General features: G+C 40.9%; 1 protein-coding gene across 1 annotated transcript; it reads right to left on the reverse strand.

The window, feature by feature from the left end:
* Positions 1-2443: 2443 nt before the first annotated feature.
* Positions 2444-21754, reverse strand: PECR (peroxisomal trans-2-enoyl-CoA reductase). Its single transcript, XM_026492001.4, has 8 exons — positions 21557-21754; positions 20217-20350; positions 19489-19654; positions 13735-13816; positions 11217-11313; positions 10087-10197; positions 4811-4922; positions 2444-3075 (listed from the first exon to the last, which is right to left on the reverse strand). Exons 1-8 carry the CDS (start codon positions 21678-21680, stop codon positions 2990-2992), a joined length of 912 nt encoding a protein of 303 aa, XP_026347786.2. The 5' UTR covers positions 21681-21754; the 3' UTR covers positions 2444-2989.
* Positions 21755-21809: the final 55 nt, after the last annotated feature.

The raw sequence follows: 21809 nt of genomic DNA on the forward strand, positions 1-21809 counted from the left end.
AGGATGGAGGACCATCTGTCAGGACGCATTTCCCCAAAGGCTTTGGGAACATGTCTGGAAAACAATGAGTGGAAGAGGGAGTGGTCCTACTTACTATCACTTCCAAAGCTCCCCGGTGGGACTTCGTGCTTCCCATCCATTTCTAGGATTCTGCAGCACTGGAAGTCCTGGTCGCAAAAGAGGCAGCTCTTGCCGGGGGACCCAGTAAGGTCCCATTGAACTACGAACTATGGCCAAGTCCAGGGCCCCTTCGCCTGCCTGTGTTCAGGCATGAGCTGATGAGAAAAGGAGCCTCCCTCACCAGCAGGAGGAGCAGAGCTACTTTCAGACAGGGAGGACAAGGACACTTGTCCCTGTGGATATGTGGAACCCAGGTAATCTGCCAAGCATCTCCTGGGACCCCCTTGCCCCACTGTGCTGTGAATGAGCCCATGCAGCAAACCTTCCCTTTGCTGCAAGCAGAGGTGCGTCCTGCCCACTCCTGTCTTTGTCTTTCTTTTACGGGTGTCACTCTCGCTCCAAGTCTGAAGGCCGCTGCTGTCTTCCTGGGCTCCCCGCCTCTGCAGGCCTATCCCCCACATCTCATTCCATCTTGGCACCTGCTTCCCCGAGAACCTGAACACAAGCCATGGATGAAAGGGCAGCATGTGGGTGGGGGAGCGATAATGTCCGCAAGGGTCATCTGTATCAACAAACTCTTTTAATATGATTAATAATTAGAGTTTTTTCCTCTAGATGTCTTTTTCTTCCTGTTATATGCCTTTAGTACCATGATCTTATCTTTGATGGCACTTAGAGCCCTTAAGTTTAAATTCGTATGTGGCTTGATAAATGCTTCTCTCTCTCTCTCTCTCTCTCTCTCTCTCGTAAGCTATGTGGGGCAACGTCGGTGTTGTTTTTTCCAGTATTGCACACCCAATTCCTACCATAATGCTGAGCACATAGGGGCTCAGAATTACTGAGTGATTAAACTTATTCAGGAATATTTAATCCACAGCAAACTTTACTAAGTGTGGTAGTCAGAGAACATTATGGACAGGACACTATTATGAAATGTACAGAAGTCATGGGGAGTAGACTTACGATTCTAGAATACAGATAATGGTCAGCTGTCCAATAATTGGTCTAACAAGAAGGTCTAAGAAGGAGATGTAGCTAAGTTTCATGCTACGTGGGGTGGCCCCCATGCCTTAAGTAGAAATAAACACGTGACAACACTGTGGAGATGTGTGGGGTTGTTGGCGGTCACTGGCATGAAGTAATCTGAAAAGCAAGCCCTGCCTCTTCCATCTTCCGCTGTGCTACGGTTAGCCTTCCATCTTCCCAACCTGTGCTAGGGTTGGCCTGCTCCCTCATGTGGCTTGTAATTCTTAGCACCCATGACATTATCATGTCCAGAAGGCCATTTTAAAGCGTTGTCTAGAAGGAGAAGATTTCTGATCCTTCCACATGAATAGCATGGACACAAAATGTACAGCTGTGTGTACTCTCGGGGCCACCTCTACATTTGGACAAATCCAAGCGTGAGCGCCTCTTTCATGCTGCTCCCTAGACATCTCGTTACCCTCACCGGGGTCGCGGCCCCGCGCAGGAGCCTGATAAAAGGGCAGATTTGTGGGTCCCTTCCCAGAGCATGGTAAATTGTATACAGCTGTCTCCAATGTAACGATGGCTTGACATGACTTTTCAACTTGGCTATGGTGTGAAAGTGATAGGCTTTCAGCAAAAACTGTACTTCAAATTTTGAATTTATCCCGGGCTGGTGATACACAGTACATATTCCCTCGTGATGCTGGGTAGTGGCAGACAGCTATAGCTCCCAGCCAGCCACACCATCACGAGGGAGAATAACCGATACGCTGACGACCATTCTGCACCCATACAACCATTCTGGTTTTCACTTTCAGCACAGGAGCCAATAAATTACATGAGACAGTCAACACTTCAGTGTGACGCAGTCTTTGTGTGAGATGACCTTGCCCAACTGCTGGCTTATGTAAGCGTTCTGGGCATGTTTAAGGGGGACTAGGCAAAGCCGTTGATATTCAGTAAGTTGAGTGTATTAAATGCCTTTTTGACTTAATGATATTATCAACTAACAATGGGTTTATCAGGACATAACCCCTTTTTAAGTCGAGGAAGATCTGTACTTTGCCCTGAGAATTACTGATAAAAGAAATAACTACTTGGCTTCAAGAGGGACTATGTCAATTGAAAGAGGTTTAATTAAGACCAAAAAATGAATGTACATAATTTATAAAAGGCATTTCAGAAGTCAGGATCATTGCCCCAAAAAAATCAGTTGAAGGCAGAATACTGAACCCTAATATATTTGCATAACATTTAATTTAAAAATTTTGTTTTGCATATGAAAGGAGAAACATGAAGAAAAGGGAATACTTTAGACTGGAAATCAAGACACAAATCAAGTACTACCAAGAAATACTGCACATAACTTTATTTTTCTTTTAAATCAAGAGGCTTCATACAAATCTAACTTCATGAACAAAACAAATCAAACATCGATAATTACCACAAAGCTTTATGGACCCAAAAGCATGATATCTACCATGAGATACGAGTCACTGTATATCTCTAGTTTTAAGAATCATCACGATGCCAGAATTTAGATTTATTGCCCATCTTTACAATTAAATATTAAAACCTTTTGGGAGATCATGATACCTCCATTATTAATTTGAAATTATTTCATTTTTCAAATATCTTGCTTAGAAATAAAAGGCGTAATTATAAAGTATATTAAGCCCCATTCCTAAAAAAGAAATCTTTAATCACAGGCTAAACGGTGTTGTTTTGGGGCTTAAACATGCATTATTTCAGGAATAGTTTTTGCATAGGCATAATTGATAACATTAAAAAGGCAGAAAGTGATTGTTGCATTCACATTATCAGCTCCTGGGAAGTACCAAAGCACGTTCCTGAGATATTAAGGCATTTGAGAACAAAAGACACCTCAAGTTTCCTTAGCTTAGAGCTTGCCTTTAGTCTTCAAAGTCTCCCTCATCTGTTTGACAACAGAAAGGTCCCCTACTCCGTCAGGCCAGTTGTCATGATCTGGTGAGTAAGTGGAAAACCTCATGTCAAGCACAAATCTATTAACCTCCTTCATCCTCTTCATTTCCAACAGACCCTCTGGGGAGGGGGTAACAACAGCTGTTCTTCTAAAGTTGTGAAAACTAAATGCGATGGCCTATGGAGAGCGCGCGGCTCCTGCAGCCGCTCCGCACATACTCCTTCCTTAGGACCCAGGACGGCCACGCGCATCGGCTGGGCCACAACAGAGGAGGTCTCAGAATTCTGCTAGAAATGCGGTAACAACTCATTCCCTCCCCTCTCTCCGTCCGGCGGGCTTGGGACAACAAAGCCTGGGGCTTTCGCGATAGCAGGCAGCCGTCCTGCCACCACGAGAGCCTGTCTTAAGATAAAGCCGGTACCGCAGAAGCAAAAACAGGGCAAAAAGAAAAAAAAAATTGTCCCTGACAAGCTCAATGAACAGATGATTCAGGTCTGGCTTGCTGTTCAGTTTGCGGGCCGATAAATGCCTTTCCTGCTCAGGCCAGTCGGAGCTGTAGCTAAAAGCGTCCTATCTGACACAGGGCTTTAAACGTGCATTATCTAATTTAATGCTCCCAACCGTTTACTCTGTAAATGCTGTAAATGACCCCACTTTACAGAAAAGAAAATGGAAGCCCACAGAAATTGACTTTCCCAAGATCACACAGCTAGTAAGGGTCTATCTAGCAGGGCTTCCACCCCAGGCCTTGTCACCCCTGGGCTGGCGATCTTCAAGAAAACACAGGACAGAAAGGCTCAGTATTCCCACCCGTTATTTGGGGGAGCCAAATACTACTGGTTTTGTGTATCAAAAATGGTTGAATACAGCAAATTCATATGGTTTCACTTAATATATATCCCCAAGATAATGTAAAATAGTACCATAGCACCCCTCCCCACCTAACAGGTCTGAGTCTTCTGCTCAGATATACAAGCCACTCAGCAGAGGAACAAAGAGGAATTAAATCTTAAAAATACGGCAACCTCTTGCCTCTTTTCTATCTCCTCCTTATACATATATACACATAGTGAGAATATTTTTCAAGGTTAAAATTCCACCAACCTATACATACAATTTTTTAAATATATAAAGCTATGTGCTATGATAAAAAATATTTAGATATTTTCTTTGACTGGGAACATTTCCTTTAAAGATCCTATCAGGAATATAAACATTTTGTACATTTTTGATGTTCTGTAAGAGAAAACCCTCATCCTTTATGTAACTGCTTAAGAAATTTTGAAAACTTGGGGCGCCTGGCTGGCACAGTGGTTAAGCGTCTGCCTTCGGCTCAGGGCGTGATCCCGGCGTTATGGGATCGAGCCCCACATCAGGCTCCTCTGCTATGAGCCTGCTTCTTCCTCTCCCACTCCCCCTGCTTGTGTTCCCTCTCTCGCTGGCTGTCTCTATCTCTGTCGAATAAATAAATAAAAACTTAAAAAAAAAAAAAAAAAGAAATTTTGAAAACTTGGGTGCCTGGGTGGCTCTGTCAGTCAAGTGTCTGCCTTCAGCTCACATCATGATCCCAGGGTCCTGGGATCAAGCCCTGCATCGGGCTCCCTGCGCAGTGGGGAGCCTGCTTCTCCCTCTGCCTCTGCCCCTCCCTGCTTGTGCTCTTTCTCTCTCTCTCCAATAAATAAATAAAATCTTAAAAAAAAAAAAAAGTAAGATATTTTGAAACTTGGAACTTGAAAAGGCATAAAGTTAGTGACTGCTCATTTCTTGAGGGCTCACCTGGTACATCGAATGAGTGCAAATACAAAGACTGGCCCCCATCCACGTCCACCAACTGTCCAGTGATAAAGGAAGCTGCGGGGGACAGCAGGAAGCAGACCAGCGGGGAGATCTGCAAACAGAAGCACACACATGCTATGCAGAAAATTCGATGCTCTCCATCTGGGGCTGCTTCCCTGCCCAAGGAACACATCTCGAAACACACAACTGCGACATGGATTCTACAGTCCATGTGCACCATAACCTGACAGAACACAGACAGTGAACTCCCTTTTCTTATCTGAGCACCATTAAAAACATGTGATTAGCATGGCAAGATATGAAGGGGCTACACAGTGTCAAATAAGCTGCACATGGTGACTAAGCCAAAAGCGAACAGAGCGCTTGATTCTTTCCATTCAAACTACCCAGTTCCTTCCACACCTTTCCATGCCCACCGTAACTCACTTTTCCACGCCATCATGTACCTTTGTTGTTTTTCTCCCTGACGTCGTCAGTGTGTTTGTGGAACAATAAGCTGGCATCTAGCCAACAGTCCTGCGGGCAGCAAGGCCTAAAATACAGGAGCTTTCTATGAGAGGGACTGCAGAATCCCACTGCGCTCCCTAAAAATTCAGAGGCAACTGATGACTGCAGTAACATCTACTCCCAAAACCAAAGAGAAGGAGAAATGATTTCACTGGATATCAAGGAACTCTCTGTGGGGCTCTTGGCACAGCTGGAGTTTCTCAAAGGGGGATCCCAAACATGGGCTTTAGAATCCTTGGGGACATTTATGGAAACTCCAGATTCCTACACGAGAGGTCCTACGTGTAGGTCCTACACAAGACCTTCTGAATTGTAAGCTCCGGGGGTGGGTCCCCAGAATCTGCTACCTGATGAGGCTCCCCAGCAGGGGTGAGGCAAGGGGGAGGCTAATGAGGTGCTCAGGGTGCAGTATTCCAGGAGGTGCCCACTCTCGGGGCAGACCCCATGCTCGTACGACCCTGAGAGTGAGTGCACCCCTCCGTTTTGTGTCCATGCCTAGATTGCCTCACCCCAGTCTGGGTCCAGCATCTACAGTGTTCACTTACATGGCTGTGCCTCTTTGAGACCATGAGACCCTGGAGGCTAGGCTTCCCCCTTCCCTCTGCCACTCTCCCCTGCTCATGGGCACTCTCTCTCTCCAATAAATAAATAAAATCTTAAAACAACGACAAAATCTACAGCTACATTCTGACCCTCCTGTGGCTGGAGGCTAGGCATCGCCTTCTCTCTGTCCTTGAGCCCCCAGAAGCCAGTGTAGACCTGCACTAAAACAGAGGCAGTCGCCATATGACACAACCCACTTTCCGCATGGCTAGTTGGAATTGAGATGTGCTGTAAGTATAAAATACACACTAGAGTTTGAAAGCACGGTATGGAGAGAAGAAGGCAAAATCTATAGAAGAACGTAAAATGATGTTGTAGATATACTGGGTTGAATAATACCTTATCAACAATAATATGTATCATTATTTATATTATCTGTTGTATATTAAATCCCTGTAACACTATTCATTTCATCTTTGTACTTTTCTTACTGTGGCTACTGGTTAGCTTACAATTACATATGTAAGGATTATGATATTTCTAGCGGACAGCACTAGCACAGAGAATTAATCACTGAGAAGGTCCCCCAGCCCTGAGGAAGGGCAGACAGTTGTGAGCGATGATCGACAGTAACCACCAGAACTGGTGTTAGCCTGTGCAATCAATCAATCAATCAATCACAACTCGCCGTGTGCACCAGGAAGGCTCCCCCAATAAGCTCCTTTCTGAAAGCCAGACAAACAAGAACACTCAATGACCTCCAAAAGTCTGCAAACCCCAAAAACCACACTTGCTCCAGAAAAAGGGAAAGAGCCGTAGTCAGCTCTGTTCAGAGAGACTATGACTGACGAATATTAATGTGGTTTTGCGCTGAATTTGATTTGAAATATTGACTGACGGCCTCCTATGTTTAGGGTAATATGAGCGCTTAGTAGGGTCTCTATGCATCTCTTCCCCTAAAATGCAGGGACGTTGCACCACCCGGCTCCTGCTACAACGTTTTGCCCACAGACTGGGCACCATGAAATGATACTGAATCGCACTGAAACCATCTGCTAGGTAAAATTTAGATAAATACTCGTGATGCCTGGTTTACTCTGGGAGCTCAACACGGAGCTAAACTGAACAAATACAATTTTTATAATTACCAAATTAACTAAGCACTTTTGTACTATCTTCAGATAGATTCCTCTTAACTTTCCTTTTAATGAAATCCATTTGATGGATGGACTTGAGGAACCAAGCCATTCACAAGAGTTTTATCAATCAGTAAACACGATTAAAGACTGGCAGCTTGTATCCACTTTCTACGTGGGTAACACCTCTTTTATCTGTTTACTTTCAACTCTGTTTATTAAAGATCCCAGGGATTTTAAATAAGCAAGCTGGGGTTTGAATCGCAGTACCATGAGCCATGAATAACCCTGGGCAAATTACTGCACCTCCTTGTCCTTCGTTTCTTCATTTTGTAAAGTGAGTAGGGTCTGCCAAGTGCTCCATTCCTTTCCAAGAGATGTTGGGGACATCGTGCAAGCTCTGGCTATTCGTTTTAAAACGACAGCTACAGGAGCACCTGGGTGGCTCAGTCGGTTAAGTGTCTGCCTTCAGCTCAGGTCATGATCCCAGGGTCCTGGGATCGAGTCCCACATCGGGCTCCCTGCTCAGCGGGGAGCCTGCTTCCCCCTTCCCCCTGCCACACCCCCTGCTCATGGGCACACACACTCTCTCTCTCTCTCTCCAATAAATAAATAAAATCTTAAAACAACAACAACAAAAACTACAGCTACGTTCTTACCCTCCTACCTCTACCCCAGGGACTGTCACTTAAAAGACAGCAGCTCACTGATAGGCAGTTCAGCCAATGGCCTGGTGTGAATGTGTTCCCCACAATGATGATTAGCCGGGGTAATCCAAGTATCTTAGAAACATGACCTAGGGATGCTAGGACAATCAGGCAGAGGCATCCCCTTGTTCTGCAACTCTAGAAGCTCCCAGCCTCTCTCCTTCCCTTCCCAAGGAAACTATTTGAAGGTTTCACCTCTATCAGTCAAAGAATGGTCAGCAAAACCCTGAGTCTTTCCAGGTGATTTGCAAGGACAAAAATATTTTCATTATAATACTGCAATTTGTCTGTCCTTCTGACTGTGTTGACATTTGCACTACTGGCAATGTCATTATTGCTGTCACACAGAGCAATGGTGGGAAAAAATGTGGGAACCTCAGCTCAAATCACAGCAGGAACATGAAACGGAACTAGGGATCCTTATGCGAGTGGTCACTATCTTCTTCACCAGCAAGTACACATGGGGGGACGCCTGTTTCACTTTAGAATGTTCTTGATGAAGCAGCAAAAAGTATTCATCATATTGGTCTCGACCACTGGGTACGATATCCTTTTTAATATCGAGTGTTATGAAGTGGGAACTGCACACCAAGCTTGTTATTTATGTTAACATGTAATACCTTTATTACTATTATTTTAAATGAACTGATAAATAGTTCTTAAACTTCTCAGTTTTGATTTCTATACAGTAAATAGAGATAACATAGTTCACATAAACAAAAGGAGTGTTCTGTCCAAAACAAAAATTAGTCATATCATCCCCTTGATTAAAATCTTTTAAAACCCCTCTCAGTTTTCAGAATAGAAATCCAAACACCTTGCTTAAAATGGCCCATCAAATGTCTGATTTAACAGTATCTTCCAAAAACTTAATATGCAAAACTGTTTTACTTCAAGAATTCTAGAAAGTAACCCCTCCCACAAGAGTGCATGTTTGTGTTTAAGGATGTTCGCTGTAGAATTACCACAATATCAAAAATATAAGTGAAATCTAAAGGTGCAACAGTGGAATCTAATTAAACATATTATGGTATATCCATAGGAAGTTGCAGAAAAGCACATACAGTAGAATCCCAATTTGTAAAAATGTCGGTAAATACCTAGTTTATGGGTTGGGGTATGCCTAGTAAATTTCTGGAAAGAAAATACATCAAAATGCCAATGAAAGCTAGTTTAGAAATTAGAAAACATAAGAGTTTTATGGTTTTGCTTTTTTATTTAGCACTTTAATACATCTGAAAATTATTTTGTATGTGATATGAGATAGGAGGCTTAATTTATTTCTAATTAAACAGCCAATTGCCATAAGACTTATGCTAAATGGTCAATCCTTTCCTCACAGATTTGAAATCCTACTTTTATCTTATTAAACTCCTCATATATACAATGGTACTGATATAGGACTGCATTCTGTTCCACTAAATTTATTCTACTCCAGTGCCAGCACCAGATATCCTAAATAAGTATAGCATTGCAATATGTTTTGATATTGGGAAGGTCATATCCGCCCCCCAATTTTTCTTTTTCAAAACATTTTCTGGCTGTTTTTGCATTAATATTTTTCTAGACAAACTTTAGAATCAGCGTGTTTAATTCCCAAGCTGTATTAAATGTATGCATTAGTTTAGGGAAACTTGATATTATTTATTTTTATTTCTTGTTTTTTTTTTTTAAGAAAGTACAGTTGACACATGGTATTACATTAGTTTCAGGCATACAACATAGTATTTCACAACTCCGTGTTATACTATGCTCAGCATAAGCATAGCTACCCTCTGTCATCAAAGAGAAACTTGATTTTAATAACATTGATTATCTCCATTGAGGAATATGACATGTTCCTATTTATTCTTTTTTTTTCTGTTTTTCAGGAATAAATTTCTTGTCGTTTAGAGCTAAGTGTATGCCAGGTATTCCATTTTTATTATTATTGTAGAAAAGATACCCTTTTTCCATTGTATTTTAAGACTGATATTGCTGGCCTTATGAAAGCTCCTGATTTCCACATACTTAAATCTGGCCACCTTACAGAAATCAAGTCTGGAACTTCACATAGCCATAATCACCTTACCTGGCTGAGGCTCCTGTGTACCAACAAAGGCCATGTGATCAAATATCATAGCTGAAAAGTGCAATGAAATAAAACCATGCTGTTCTTAATTCACACCACATTCAGTCCTGGATAAAGACTGCTCTGAGTGTGCAAAGCGCAGAGCCAGAAAGTGCAGGGGAAATGGGCTGGTGGTAATGGGAGCACTCATCTCTATCAGCCAACCAGACCGTGTAAAAAGGACACCATATGTTACAATTTTCCAAAGTATGAAAGAAAGCAATTGGAATCAATGTTAGAAATATACATTACCTCCTCGGGAATTCCAATTCGCCTCGCTGGGATTTTCTTATAGTACCCTCCAAATAAGTTTTTTGCCAAAGGACCATAGTTGTCAACAGCAGTTGGGGAATAAATGACTCCCTATGTTTGAGAATAAAAGAATGAAATAAAGTACATAAAACTAAATTTTAAAATCACAAAGACATCAAGGCAGTCATCGACCAATGCCAAAAAGTAAATGGCTTAAGTTTAATACAAAAGTCAACATTTCTAACATTAATTTTTCTCAGTATGGTCGAAGAAGTACTATTAACCACGATTACAAATGGATTATCTGAATGCTCATTTTGTGACCTCCTCTCCTTGAATAACCAGCCAAGCGATTTTTCCAGAAAAGATGTGTTTTCTAAAAACATAATTAAATGAATAGATCAGAGAGGCACTTAAGTGGGAAAAGGGGAGTAGGGGAGTCTATTCTATCTTCCACCAGGCTTCTCTGCTTTATAACAGAAGCCTGGGCTGTGGTTATGTGAGACTTAGAAAATGCAGTGTTTTCATGGGTTTTCATTATGGCGAAATCAAAGATAAAATATTTGAACCCAATATAAACTAAATTTTTAATTGTTTGAGAATTCTTTTATTTAGCTTATACTATCTTTCAAGTATGTTGCTGAGACATTTTCTCTTCACTTCTAATCAATCTTTAACTTGAATTAGACCTTAGTTTTTCCTCTCTCCCAATGAAGCATTCATGATACACTGAGAAATAACAAAATAATCTGGGAAATATTCATTTTCTAAAGCAGTGGTTCTCAATCCTTACTGTGCATTTGAATTTCCTAGGTGGGTTTTAAAAATACCAACACCTAGACTCCCTAGTTGGGAGTCAAGCTTACATATCAGTATTTTTTAAACATTTCATAGATAATTCTAATATATTATCAAGATTGAGCAACATTGGCCTAATTATACCTTCTTGAAAGTCTAGTTGTAAATCAAAGCATACCTCTTCCCAATTTTATCTATTTTTTTAAAAGCCCATCTTTTCTAGTTTACACGTATACCAGTACACATACATTAACAAACACCTGCATCGACAATACAAATGGAATCAGAAAAGCACAATTTGTCAACAGCTTTCATATGGAACATTTACTTACAGGGGCAACACAGTTGACCCTTACGCCATTGCTGGCCCATTCCACAGCTAAGGATTTGGTGAGGTTGTGAACCCCCGCCCTGGCAGCTCCACTATGCCTTTAAAAGACAAAACAAAAAATTACAATCAGCTTCCATCGAATGTTTCTCTCGTTGACTAGACAGGTAGGTCAGTGACCTGTCAGACCCCCACAGACACATTCGTGTTGAGTCTATCTTTCGGAGTCTTTGAACACTGGGAAAGAAGTGGGTCCTTCAACGTTAAAGCCAAAACACAGCTATCTGATAGTCAAACAAATCTTAGGTTAACGGGCACACATGAGATCCTCCAAAACACCATGACCATAAGAGAAATATTCTGAAGATCTTTTATTATGTAGAAAAATTAACAAATTGGTAATTTTGAGGGTTACTAGTGTGGTTATTTTTTAAATCAATTTTAGATGATAAGGGATAAGACATTCAGGTATCAGCTAAAAATAGTATCAATACAATTTCTAGACACGCCAAAATTTAAGTAAATTTTAATATATTTCCAGATAGGAAGTTTAAAATAGGACTGCATCTATATAGGGTCTTATGCACAAGGTATGGATACACTGTGGCTTAGAACTTTTAATTATAAGGTCCTTGGCACCAAGTATGTGAGACCTGGGGGCATAGCCACTTCTTACTAGAGAAGACCTACAAAGCCCTTCTTGAAGAAAACCCATCTCTGTCCCAGTGTTGGCCACAGCAACGCTGGTGGGACTCCAGACAGAAGCCAACTACTTTGTCAGAGTTACCCAAGCAACCCCATCACCATCAGATGTGGCCCCAACTTCTGTTGCTACTGCATCCAGCAGTCCTGGGTCATTCTACAGGACATGTTGCCTAGCTCTGCCTACCGCCACCAGTGCTAAGAGGGGCCCAAAAGCAACACTCAGCTGGGAAGGATCACTGAAATTGCCAGGCTTCTCCACAACACCAGAAGCAAGAGGCAGGGGCAGGAACAGACATGCTTATGTAGAAACACAATCCAGCCCTGACCCTTTTCTGGGAGGAAGTCCTAGAGGTGTTTGTCCCCTTGCACTCAGCACCCTGACCACCAGGGCCACCACATGAGGTCCTGCCTCTCCTCATAGGAAAAGGCTCAGCCATTATGTTGAACCCCTGAAGAAGCAAGTGGCAGACATTCAGAAACTGGTAACAGCCCAAGAGAGAAAGCCATTAGAACTTAGAGACAGAGGTGGAAAACCAGAGACAGAAATTACTGAATTTCAACATCTGAACCAGTTTGTTGAACATGAGGTAAGAATCAACAATGGTTGCAAAAATCACAATGGCAAACACGATACTCGTGCGGTGCCAAAATATCACCCTGCAGATTACAGATTACAGACTACTCATGAAGGAATTCAGGCCACTGTCTTACTTGGTTAACGGGTTATCCCTGGGATGAGAAGGTATAGAGCACTCACCTTTGTACCTTATGCAGTTTTTTATATATATGTAAAAACTAGCATGCTTTGTTTTTATAACACTAAAATAGGTCTATTTCATAAAAAGAAATATTCCATGTCGGAAAATTAAAAAAATTTTTTAATTAAAAAATGGAAGGAATCAGAACTTATAAAAGATATGAAATAAATCAGCAAAATAATTTTGTAAACCAGACTTTTTCAATAATAATTTTTTATTATGTTATGTTAGTCACATACAGAACATCCTTAGTTTTTGATGTAGCGTTCCATGATTCATTATTTGCGTATAACACCCAGTGCTCCATGCAATATGTGCCCTCCTTAATAAACCAGACTTTTTAACTGCTAAACGTGTGGTTTTCAAGTAGCTTCCTGTCACACTGTTTTTCTCTTTGTTCTCTGGGGATGCCCTTTTAGATTATTATGAAAGAATCTACTGAGCCAGTATGCTAAATTAGTTCACTGACCGACATTTTAAAAAAATCTTTTTCCAACATAAAAATTTACCAAAATCGGAATAAGAGTCAAATATGTCAAACTCCGTTATGGAGTAACAATTTAGCAGTTCTGTCTAACATTGAAGAGGTATATTCACAGTATTCAAATCTAAATCAATCTAAATTAATTTCATTTCCACATGTTAACAAAAAAGATATCTCTAGACAATAATGATCAGTTTAGTAGACATCTGGATGAGGGTTACTGGATAAACACAGGACATTCAGTTAAAGTTGAATTTCAGATAAACAACAAAAAATTTTAGCCTAAGTATGCCCGTGCAATATTTGGGATAGACTTACAATAAAAAATTTAATGGTTCATCCTGTTTTTATTTTTTTGGTAAATCCGGCAAGCCTAACATGCTTGGGAATGCTTTGGAAGTACATTTTTAAAGTTCAAATAAAAAGCAATGCTAAGTATTGAGATCGCAACTCATTACAGGATTAAGGATTATGACTTATGAAACTTTCTCCACCCCATTCCCCCACTATTTGGAGGACAAAACCCAAAGACATGGGGGGGAAAATATATATATATATATATTAAGTATGCTTACGCAAATCCTGGACTTCCACTTCTAGTAAGGATAATAATATTGACAATAGATCCTCCATGCTGTTTCATCCAGGAGTTGTAAACTGTAGGAAACAGGCCAAAGACAATCATATGAAATAGTGTCTTGACTCTCTTCTCATCCACTGTCCCAGCATGTTGCTTGCTATTTTAAAATTTTTAATTTACATTTCCTTTTTATAAAAAGACTGATTGAATATAATTTACATATCAGGAAACTCATCCACTTTATATGTACAACTTAATGATTTTCAATAAATATAGAGTCCTGCAACCACCATCACAATCCAGGTTTAGAACATTCCATCACCCCCAAAACATTCCTTTGTGCCAATCTGCAGCCCAAGCCATCACCATGCAAACCCTCATCTACTTTCCGTTCATTATCAATTTGCCTTTTTGAACATTTCATATAAATGAAATCACACAATATGTGGTCTTTCATGTCTGGCTTCTTTTACTTAGAATAATGTTTGGGAAGTCCCTCCATGTGGTAACATGTATCAATAGTTAACTTTTTATTGCAAAACAGTATTTCAGTGACTAGATACGCCATATTTATCTATTCACCAGCTGATGAACATTTGGACTGTTTCCACTGTTGGGTGATTATGAATACAAATTGTTGTGTGGACACCGGTTTTTATTTCTCTTGGGTAGATGCTTAGGGGTGGAACTGCTGGGTCATATGGTAACTGTATGCTGAACTGTTTAAGAAACTGCCAAACTATTTTCTGGTGTCTCCACAATTTTATGTTTCTACCAAAAATGCATGAGGGTTCCAGTTTCTCCATACTATTATTGCCTGACTTTTTTATTATAGCCACTCTAGTGGGTATGAGGTGATATTTCACTGAGGCTGTGATTTGCATGCCCCGAATGACTAATGGTGTTGAGAATCTTCTGATGTACTTATTAGCCATTCATGTATCTTCTTTGGTAAAATACCTATTCAAATCTTTTGCCCATTTTTTAAAATTGGTTTGTTTTCTTAATATTGAACTATAAGAGTTCTTTTCGTATTCTGGATACAAGACCTTTATCAGATATGTGATTTCTCTCAGTCTATGGCTTATCTTTTCATTTTCTTAATTTGTCTTTGGAAGCACAAACATATTTAATTTTGATTACATCCAGTTTACCAGTTTTTTTACTTTATGCATGGTATTTTGGATGGTGTATCTCAGGACTCTCTGCCTAAGCCAAAGTCATAAAGATTTTGTCCTTTATGTGCTTCTAAAAGTTATACCATTTTACTTTTTGCATTTAGGTCCATGGTCCATTTTGTACTTTTGGTTAACTTTTATTTATGGTGTGAGGTAAGGGTCTTCTTGCATGTGGATATCCCACTGTCCCAGCACCATCTGCTGAAAACACTATCATTTCCCCCATCAAATTGCCTTGGCCCCTTTGGCAAAAATCGTAAATATAAGGGTTTGATCACAACTATAAGGGTTTATTTCTGGACTCTCAAATTTGTCCCAAAGATCTATACGTCTATCGTTATGCCAGTACCACCCTGTCTTGAAATCAAGAAGTCCTCCAACTTTCCTGTTTACAAAACTGTTTTGGCCATTCTGAGTCCTTTGCACTTCTACATGTGTTTTAGGACCTGCCTGTCAATTTCTGCAAAAATAATAGGGACTGTATTGAACCTACACATCAATTTGGGAAGAACTACCATCTTAACCATCTTAACCATATCGAGTCTTCCAATTCATAAACATTGAATGTTTTTCCATTTATTTTGACCTTCTTTCATTTCTGTCAGCAATGTTTTGTCGTTTTTAGATACAAGTCTTATCCTTCTTTTGTTAACTTAATTCTTTAAGTATTTTCTTTTCAATTTTTTTTTTAGGGGGAGAGAGTGGGAGCAGGGGTGGGGGATGGAGGGGCAGAGGGAGAGGGAGAGAGAATCTTAAGCAGGCTCCACACCCAGTGCAGAACCCTACACAGGACTTGACCTCATGAGAGAGCTCATGACCTGAGCTGAAATCAAGAGTCAGCCACTCAATTGACTAAGCCACCCAGGAGTCCCTCATTCTTTAAGTATTTTATCCTTTTTGAAGCCTATTTGATATTTAGCCATCAACTCTATTCATACAAACCAAGACAATGCCAGATATGTACCCTCAAGACTCACTTTAATAGAAATCTAATTTTTAGAATATAAAGGCCAGAGAACAATGCAAGACCCATTCCTATTAAAAGCTTAGACAAGGGGCGCCTGGGTGGCACAGCGGTTAAGCGTCTGCCTTCGGCTCAGGGCGTGATCCCAGCGTTCTGGGATTGAGCCCCACATCAGGCTCCTCCGCTAGGAGCCTGCTTCTTCCTCTCCCACTCCCCCTGCTGTGTTCCCTCTCTCGCTGGCTGTCTCTATCTCTGTCGAATAAATAAATAAAATCTTTAAAAAAAAAATAAAAAATAAAAGCTTAGACAAAAATAAGAATGCTTTCCCATATTACTTAATGTTTTCCAGTGAGTTTTACGAATTCATAATATATGACCAAAAAAGGAGGTAAGGCCACTAGAAAAGAAGACACAAAATACAGTATTTATTTGGGGATTTGGGGAAATATTTGGGGACTCTAAGACAATTCTTTCATATTATTTTCACATTGTTGAAACTGGGATATGTCTTAGTTGGTGGCTTCTTAAGATACAAATAACACTGTACTTTCTTAGTGGTAAGTAAAATGGTGCATTTCACAATTGACTGTATCTTTGACTCAATGAAATTATTTATTTTTAGACAATAAGATTGTGTAGCTAAAACACCCAAAAGACTAATTTCAAAAACTGTTAGATAAAGCCACAAATTACTAGATAAAGCTACGAGGTCAACTTGAAAAAATAATTCTTCCATAAACCAACAATAATCCAGCTGAAAATAATTGGGAAAAGAGCGCATTCAAAATAGCAGGAGTTGGGGCACCTGGGTGGCTCAGTCAGTCAAGTGCCTGCCTTCAGCTCAGGTCATGATCTCAGGGTTCTGGGATGGAGCCCCATGTTAAGCTCCCTGCTCAGTGGGGAGTTGGCTTCTCCCTCTCCTTTTGCCCCTCCCCCTAGCTCATGCTCTTTCTGTCTCTCTCAAATAAATAAATAAAATCTTAAAAAAAAAATAGGAGTCATCAAAAATATCTAGGTATAACCTTACTAAAAAAAATATGAGAGGGGCTCCTGGGTGGCTCAGTCAGTTAAGCATCCAACTCTTGATTTTGGCTCAGGTCTTGATTTTGATCTCAGGGTCCTGAGTTCAAGTCCTGTGTTGGGTTCCACACCCAGCATGGACGCTACTTAATAATAAAAAAAAAAAAGATTTACATGACAAAAACCACAAACCTTTGTCAAAAATTGTAAAGTAATAGAAAGTAAATAAAATCCATTAATAGAAAGATGTGTCATGGTGCAGAGATAATATTTCAACATATTGTTAAATTATTGATAGGTTGAACACAATTCCAATCAAAGTCCCCACCAGGATTTTTGAGGAAAAACCTGAATGTAAAATTCATCTGAAAGAATACAAGGTCATGAATAGCCCAGAAAAGTTTGGAAATGAAAATAATGAACTATGTGCCATTTCAACTATCTAAAAAAAAAACATAAAAAAAGAAAAAGAAATACATTTTATTTAAATTACCCTATGCAGACTTTCTGCTTCTGGTTAAATAGTACTCTTACGGTAGAACTCTAAAATCAGGGGTGCCTGGGTGGCTTAGTCGTTAAGCATCCACCTTTGGCTCAGGTCATGATCCCGGGATCCTGGGATTGAGCCCCACATTGCATTTGGCTCCCTGCTCAGCAGGAAGCCTGCTTCTCCCTCTCCTACTCCCCCTGCTTGTGTTCTCTCCCTCGCTCTCTCTCTGTCAAATAAATAAAATCTTAAAAAAAAAAAATTCTGAAATCATCTTTGTGTTTTTCCTCTGACACTTCGCGGGCTATCATAGGAATATTTCTTCAAGATATGTGAGGTAGTCTCAGACGCCAATCACAAGTCCAGCTTGTTACCTGTGCTTCTGACCAAGTGGCTATAAATCAGAGGTTCCCATGAACCCTTTGTTGGATTTGCTTAATTTGCTAGTATGGCTCATAGAACTCAAGAAATTAGTTTCCTCCCTGGATTACAGTTTGTTACGAAAGATGTAAGGGGACATGAACCAAGAGGCAGATGAAGAAATACACTGGGCAATGTTGTAACAAAGAAGCCTGTCTCTGTGGAGTTTGAGACTGGCAGGGTGTCACGTGAAAGTGTTCTGATTTACCAACCCTGTCCTTTTATGTTTTTATGGAGGTGTCATTAACAATCCTGACTGATTAAATTATCGGCACTGGTGACAGATTCTATCTTCAGCCCCTTTTCCCCTGCCCAGAAATCAGGAGGTGAGACTGAAGTTCCAAGTCTCATCCGGGTTGGTTCCCTACCAAGTAGCCCACTCCCATCTTTAGGTGATTTCCAAAAGTCACCTCATGAACATAAACTCAGTTGTGGTTGAACAGGACTTGATTATGATTAACAGACACCCATTGCACCTATGTGGCCCTGAAGCCATTTCAGAAATTAAGACAAGAGATCAAATATTATAACAAAAGATTCCCCCACTGCTCTTACTGCTCAGGAAATTCCAAGGGCCTGGGGAGCTATGAACCAGGAACCAGAGACAGACCAAAATATATACTCATTACAAATCACAACATCACAGTCCTTAATGATTATGGAACTACCACATGATCCCTAACTCTCTGCCTGGACTTTTTATGTGAGGGAGAAACTAACTTATTTAAGTTTCTGTTTTTGCAATGGTCTCTACACTGAAACACCCAGCGGCAACCAATATAAAGCTTTATACGACTTGCTAAAGTTGAAAGCTGGGAATGTCTACAAGATTTTGACTTAGAGATATTATGAATATAAAGTCTAATCCATATTAGGATGAAGATCCTTTGGGTTGGAATTATACTCATTCTGTAGTTTTCAACATAAAAATGTCTTCGATAGTTTGTAACAAAACCCTTGAGTTACTCAACCTCAGGAGTTGAATATCACCACCTACGAAACATAACTTTCAATCCAACTATATGCATGCATGCTAATCAGTTGTTCGTCAGAAAGAATGTGGACTCTGTCTGGCATTCTCCTTGAGATCTGACAAGTTAATGAAAAGGCCCTTACAACAGGTTTAACAGGTTCATTTCTTTAAAACTCTGGGTAAGAGGTTTTTGTTTTTGTTTTTAATTTCAGGAACAACTTCGTAGCTATATCTTTGTACAGATTCTTAATAATTTTCTCATGATAAATTTCTGGAAATAAAATTATAAGATCTAACTACAACCATATTTTAAAATTTTGCCAAATTACTATCCAGAAATGCAACAATTTACATTTCTGTGTTGTAGGCAAGTAAATCAGGGCAGTCAATGCTGCTGGGAGTTTCTGAGCCCCTAACAATTCTCTTTCAAGATTCTCCATGATCTAGGGATGCCTGGGTGGTTCAGTCAGGTAAGCCTCTGCCTTCAGCTCAGGTCATGATACCAGGGTTCTGGGATCGAGTCCAGCATTGGGCTCCCTGCTCAGCAGGGAGCCTGCTTCTCCCTTTCTCACTCTCCCTGCTGTGCTCTCTCTCTCTCTCTGTCAAATAAATAAATAAATAAATAAAATCTTTAAAGAAAAAAAAAAGATTCTTTATAATCTTTAAATAAAGACACTTTGACTTTTTGGGTTATTGATCATACTTGCCTGCCTTGCACATGTAGAAGGTGCCCGTCAGGTTGGTCTCAATCACAGCATTCCATCCCTTTGCACTGATATGTTCTGTAGGAGATGGGAACTGGCCTCCTCCATTGTTTACCAAAAAATTGATCTTACCATAAATATCTAAGGTGGATTTGACCAAATTGTTCACCTAAAGAAAAATGTTAAAAGTAAGCTGGTTAATAACCTAACTTGCTACTTGGACTGATAAACTTACTCCAGGAGAGGAAAGACCTTGCAGTCTGGTCACAGTAAATGGTACCAGCACCAGTAACTGAAATCAGGTTAAAATTAACATTAAGAAATGACTTAAAAGGGGCGCCTGTCTGGCTCAGTTGGTACAGCATGTGACTCTTGATCTTGGGGTTGTGAGTTCGAGCCCCACGTTTGGTGTAGAGATGACTGATTACTTAAAAATAAAATCTTTAAAAAAATTAAAGAAATGACTTAAAGGACAAAAGGCACAAAAAATAATCTCTCTGAGACCACATCCTTGTTTAGCTTCCTTACCTTGTTTCTTTCCACCTCCACCCCCCCCCCCCCCCCAGGTAATACACTCAGTAAGTCATTAGCTAAAGAATCTCTTTTTATAGGCTCTGCTTCTAGATAACCTCATCTAAGACAGCTACCATAGAAATATCTGAAGCACAGGTTTAGGAAACACCACTGTAAATAAAATGAATGAATAAATGACATAGGCATATTTGCATTACCTCCTCTTCTTTGCGGATGTTGCATTTTATGGGAGTGACCTGAGCCTTGTTGGTGGGTGGCAGGCTGGCCTTCAGTTCATCTGCAACGGACTTCAGTCTATCAAAGTTACGAGATGCAATGACCACATTACACCCTGAAAAGAAAACAGGCAAAGAATAAGTAAATATGCTTTCATTGGTGAATATGCTTTCACTGGTTGTCCAAATTCAGAAAAAAAAAAAAAAAAAAGTTCAGAAAGTGTTTCATGTGTACCAACAAAAAAGATGAATCAGACTTCTGCCTCTGGTTAAGATGGAACACGATTAACTGATTTTACCCTCCAGACCAAAACAACTAAAAAACCAATCAGAGTACAGTGCAGACTGGTTTTCAGGCACTGGGCATGGGGTAGCAGGGCACAGTGATCTCAGAGTGGAAACAAAAAATGTGAGCCCTATTCCAGCTTGCTGCCTGGAGAGTTTCCCAGGTGCAGCACAGGGAGGAGGAGGAGGAACCCATTCAGACCCCAGGAAGAGATGAAGCTGGGAGACCAGGGAGGCCAAGGCAGCACTGCAAATAGTGTCCCAACCAGGCAAAACCTCATTTGAAGGGGCACAGGGTAAAATACTCAGAAGGATATGGCCTAAGTTGTTGAAGCAAAATTAGCCCTAGATTAAAGGCCGTTCAGGTCAACACTTACCACCACGTAACAAGCCTCTCTTAAAGTATCAAACTGTTTCCAAGTAGCTTAACAACAGAAGTAACAACTTCTGTGATGCAATTCACACAGAACAAAGCTCAAGAATATTTAAATGAATATAAAAACAACCAGCGTCCAACAAGGTAAAATTTAAGTATCTATCGGTCATGCAAAGGAGCAGGTAAATACAACCCATAATGAGGAGAAAAGTCAGTTAATAAAAACAGAACCAGAAACGGCAATGATGATATAATTAAATAGGCCAGTGAAAAAGAGAAAAGTAAGTCTTCCCCCATTTCCTCACTAAGTAACACATAGGATGGATTCATTTTAAACACATCTAGAAAGAATTCCATAGCATGTTTCCACAGGTCTCCTTATTCCCTACCTCGAGGAGCACGTTATCTTTTGATTCTAACTCTCCCCTTTAGTTTACAAATAATGGTTTCATCTTTGGAAGCGTCTCCAACATTTCTTAGAAAGAACTCTTTCTTTTCCCTTCGCGGTTTCAGTGCCGCTCACACGTACAGCCTCGGCTTGGCAAGTCCGACTCCCAGCCCTGCCTAGTACCTCCTGGCTCCCGACCCCAGGTTACGCCCGTGTGCGTCTCTGCGGACCCCCGCCTCTAGGCAGCCTGACCCAGGGGGTTTGCTCCCGTACCCAGCTGCAGGAGCTCCGTGGCGATGGCCTTTCCAATACCCGTGGCCCCGCCGGTGACGATGGCCAGTTGTTGTTGCAGCAGGCTGGGCGCCAGGCAGCTCTTCAACTCGCCCCAAGACGCCATGTCGGCGGAGGGCCTGAGTCCCAGGAGCGCGAGGTTGTCTCTGCAGCCCGCCCGGGGCGCTGGGTTAAGAGGGGCCCACGTGGCCGCCCGGGCCCCGCCCCTCCCCGTCGCCCCGCCCTCCCGCCGCCG

The sequence above is a fragment of the Ursus arctos genome, unplaced genomic scaffold, assembly GCF_023065955.2.
Source record: "Ursus arctos isolate Adak ecotype North America unplaced genomic scaffold, UrsArc2.0 scaffold_1, whole genome shotgun sequence".
Taxonomy (NCBI): Eukaryota; Metazoa; Chordata; class Mammalia; order Carnivora; family Ursidae; genus Ursus; species Ursus arctos.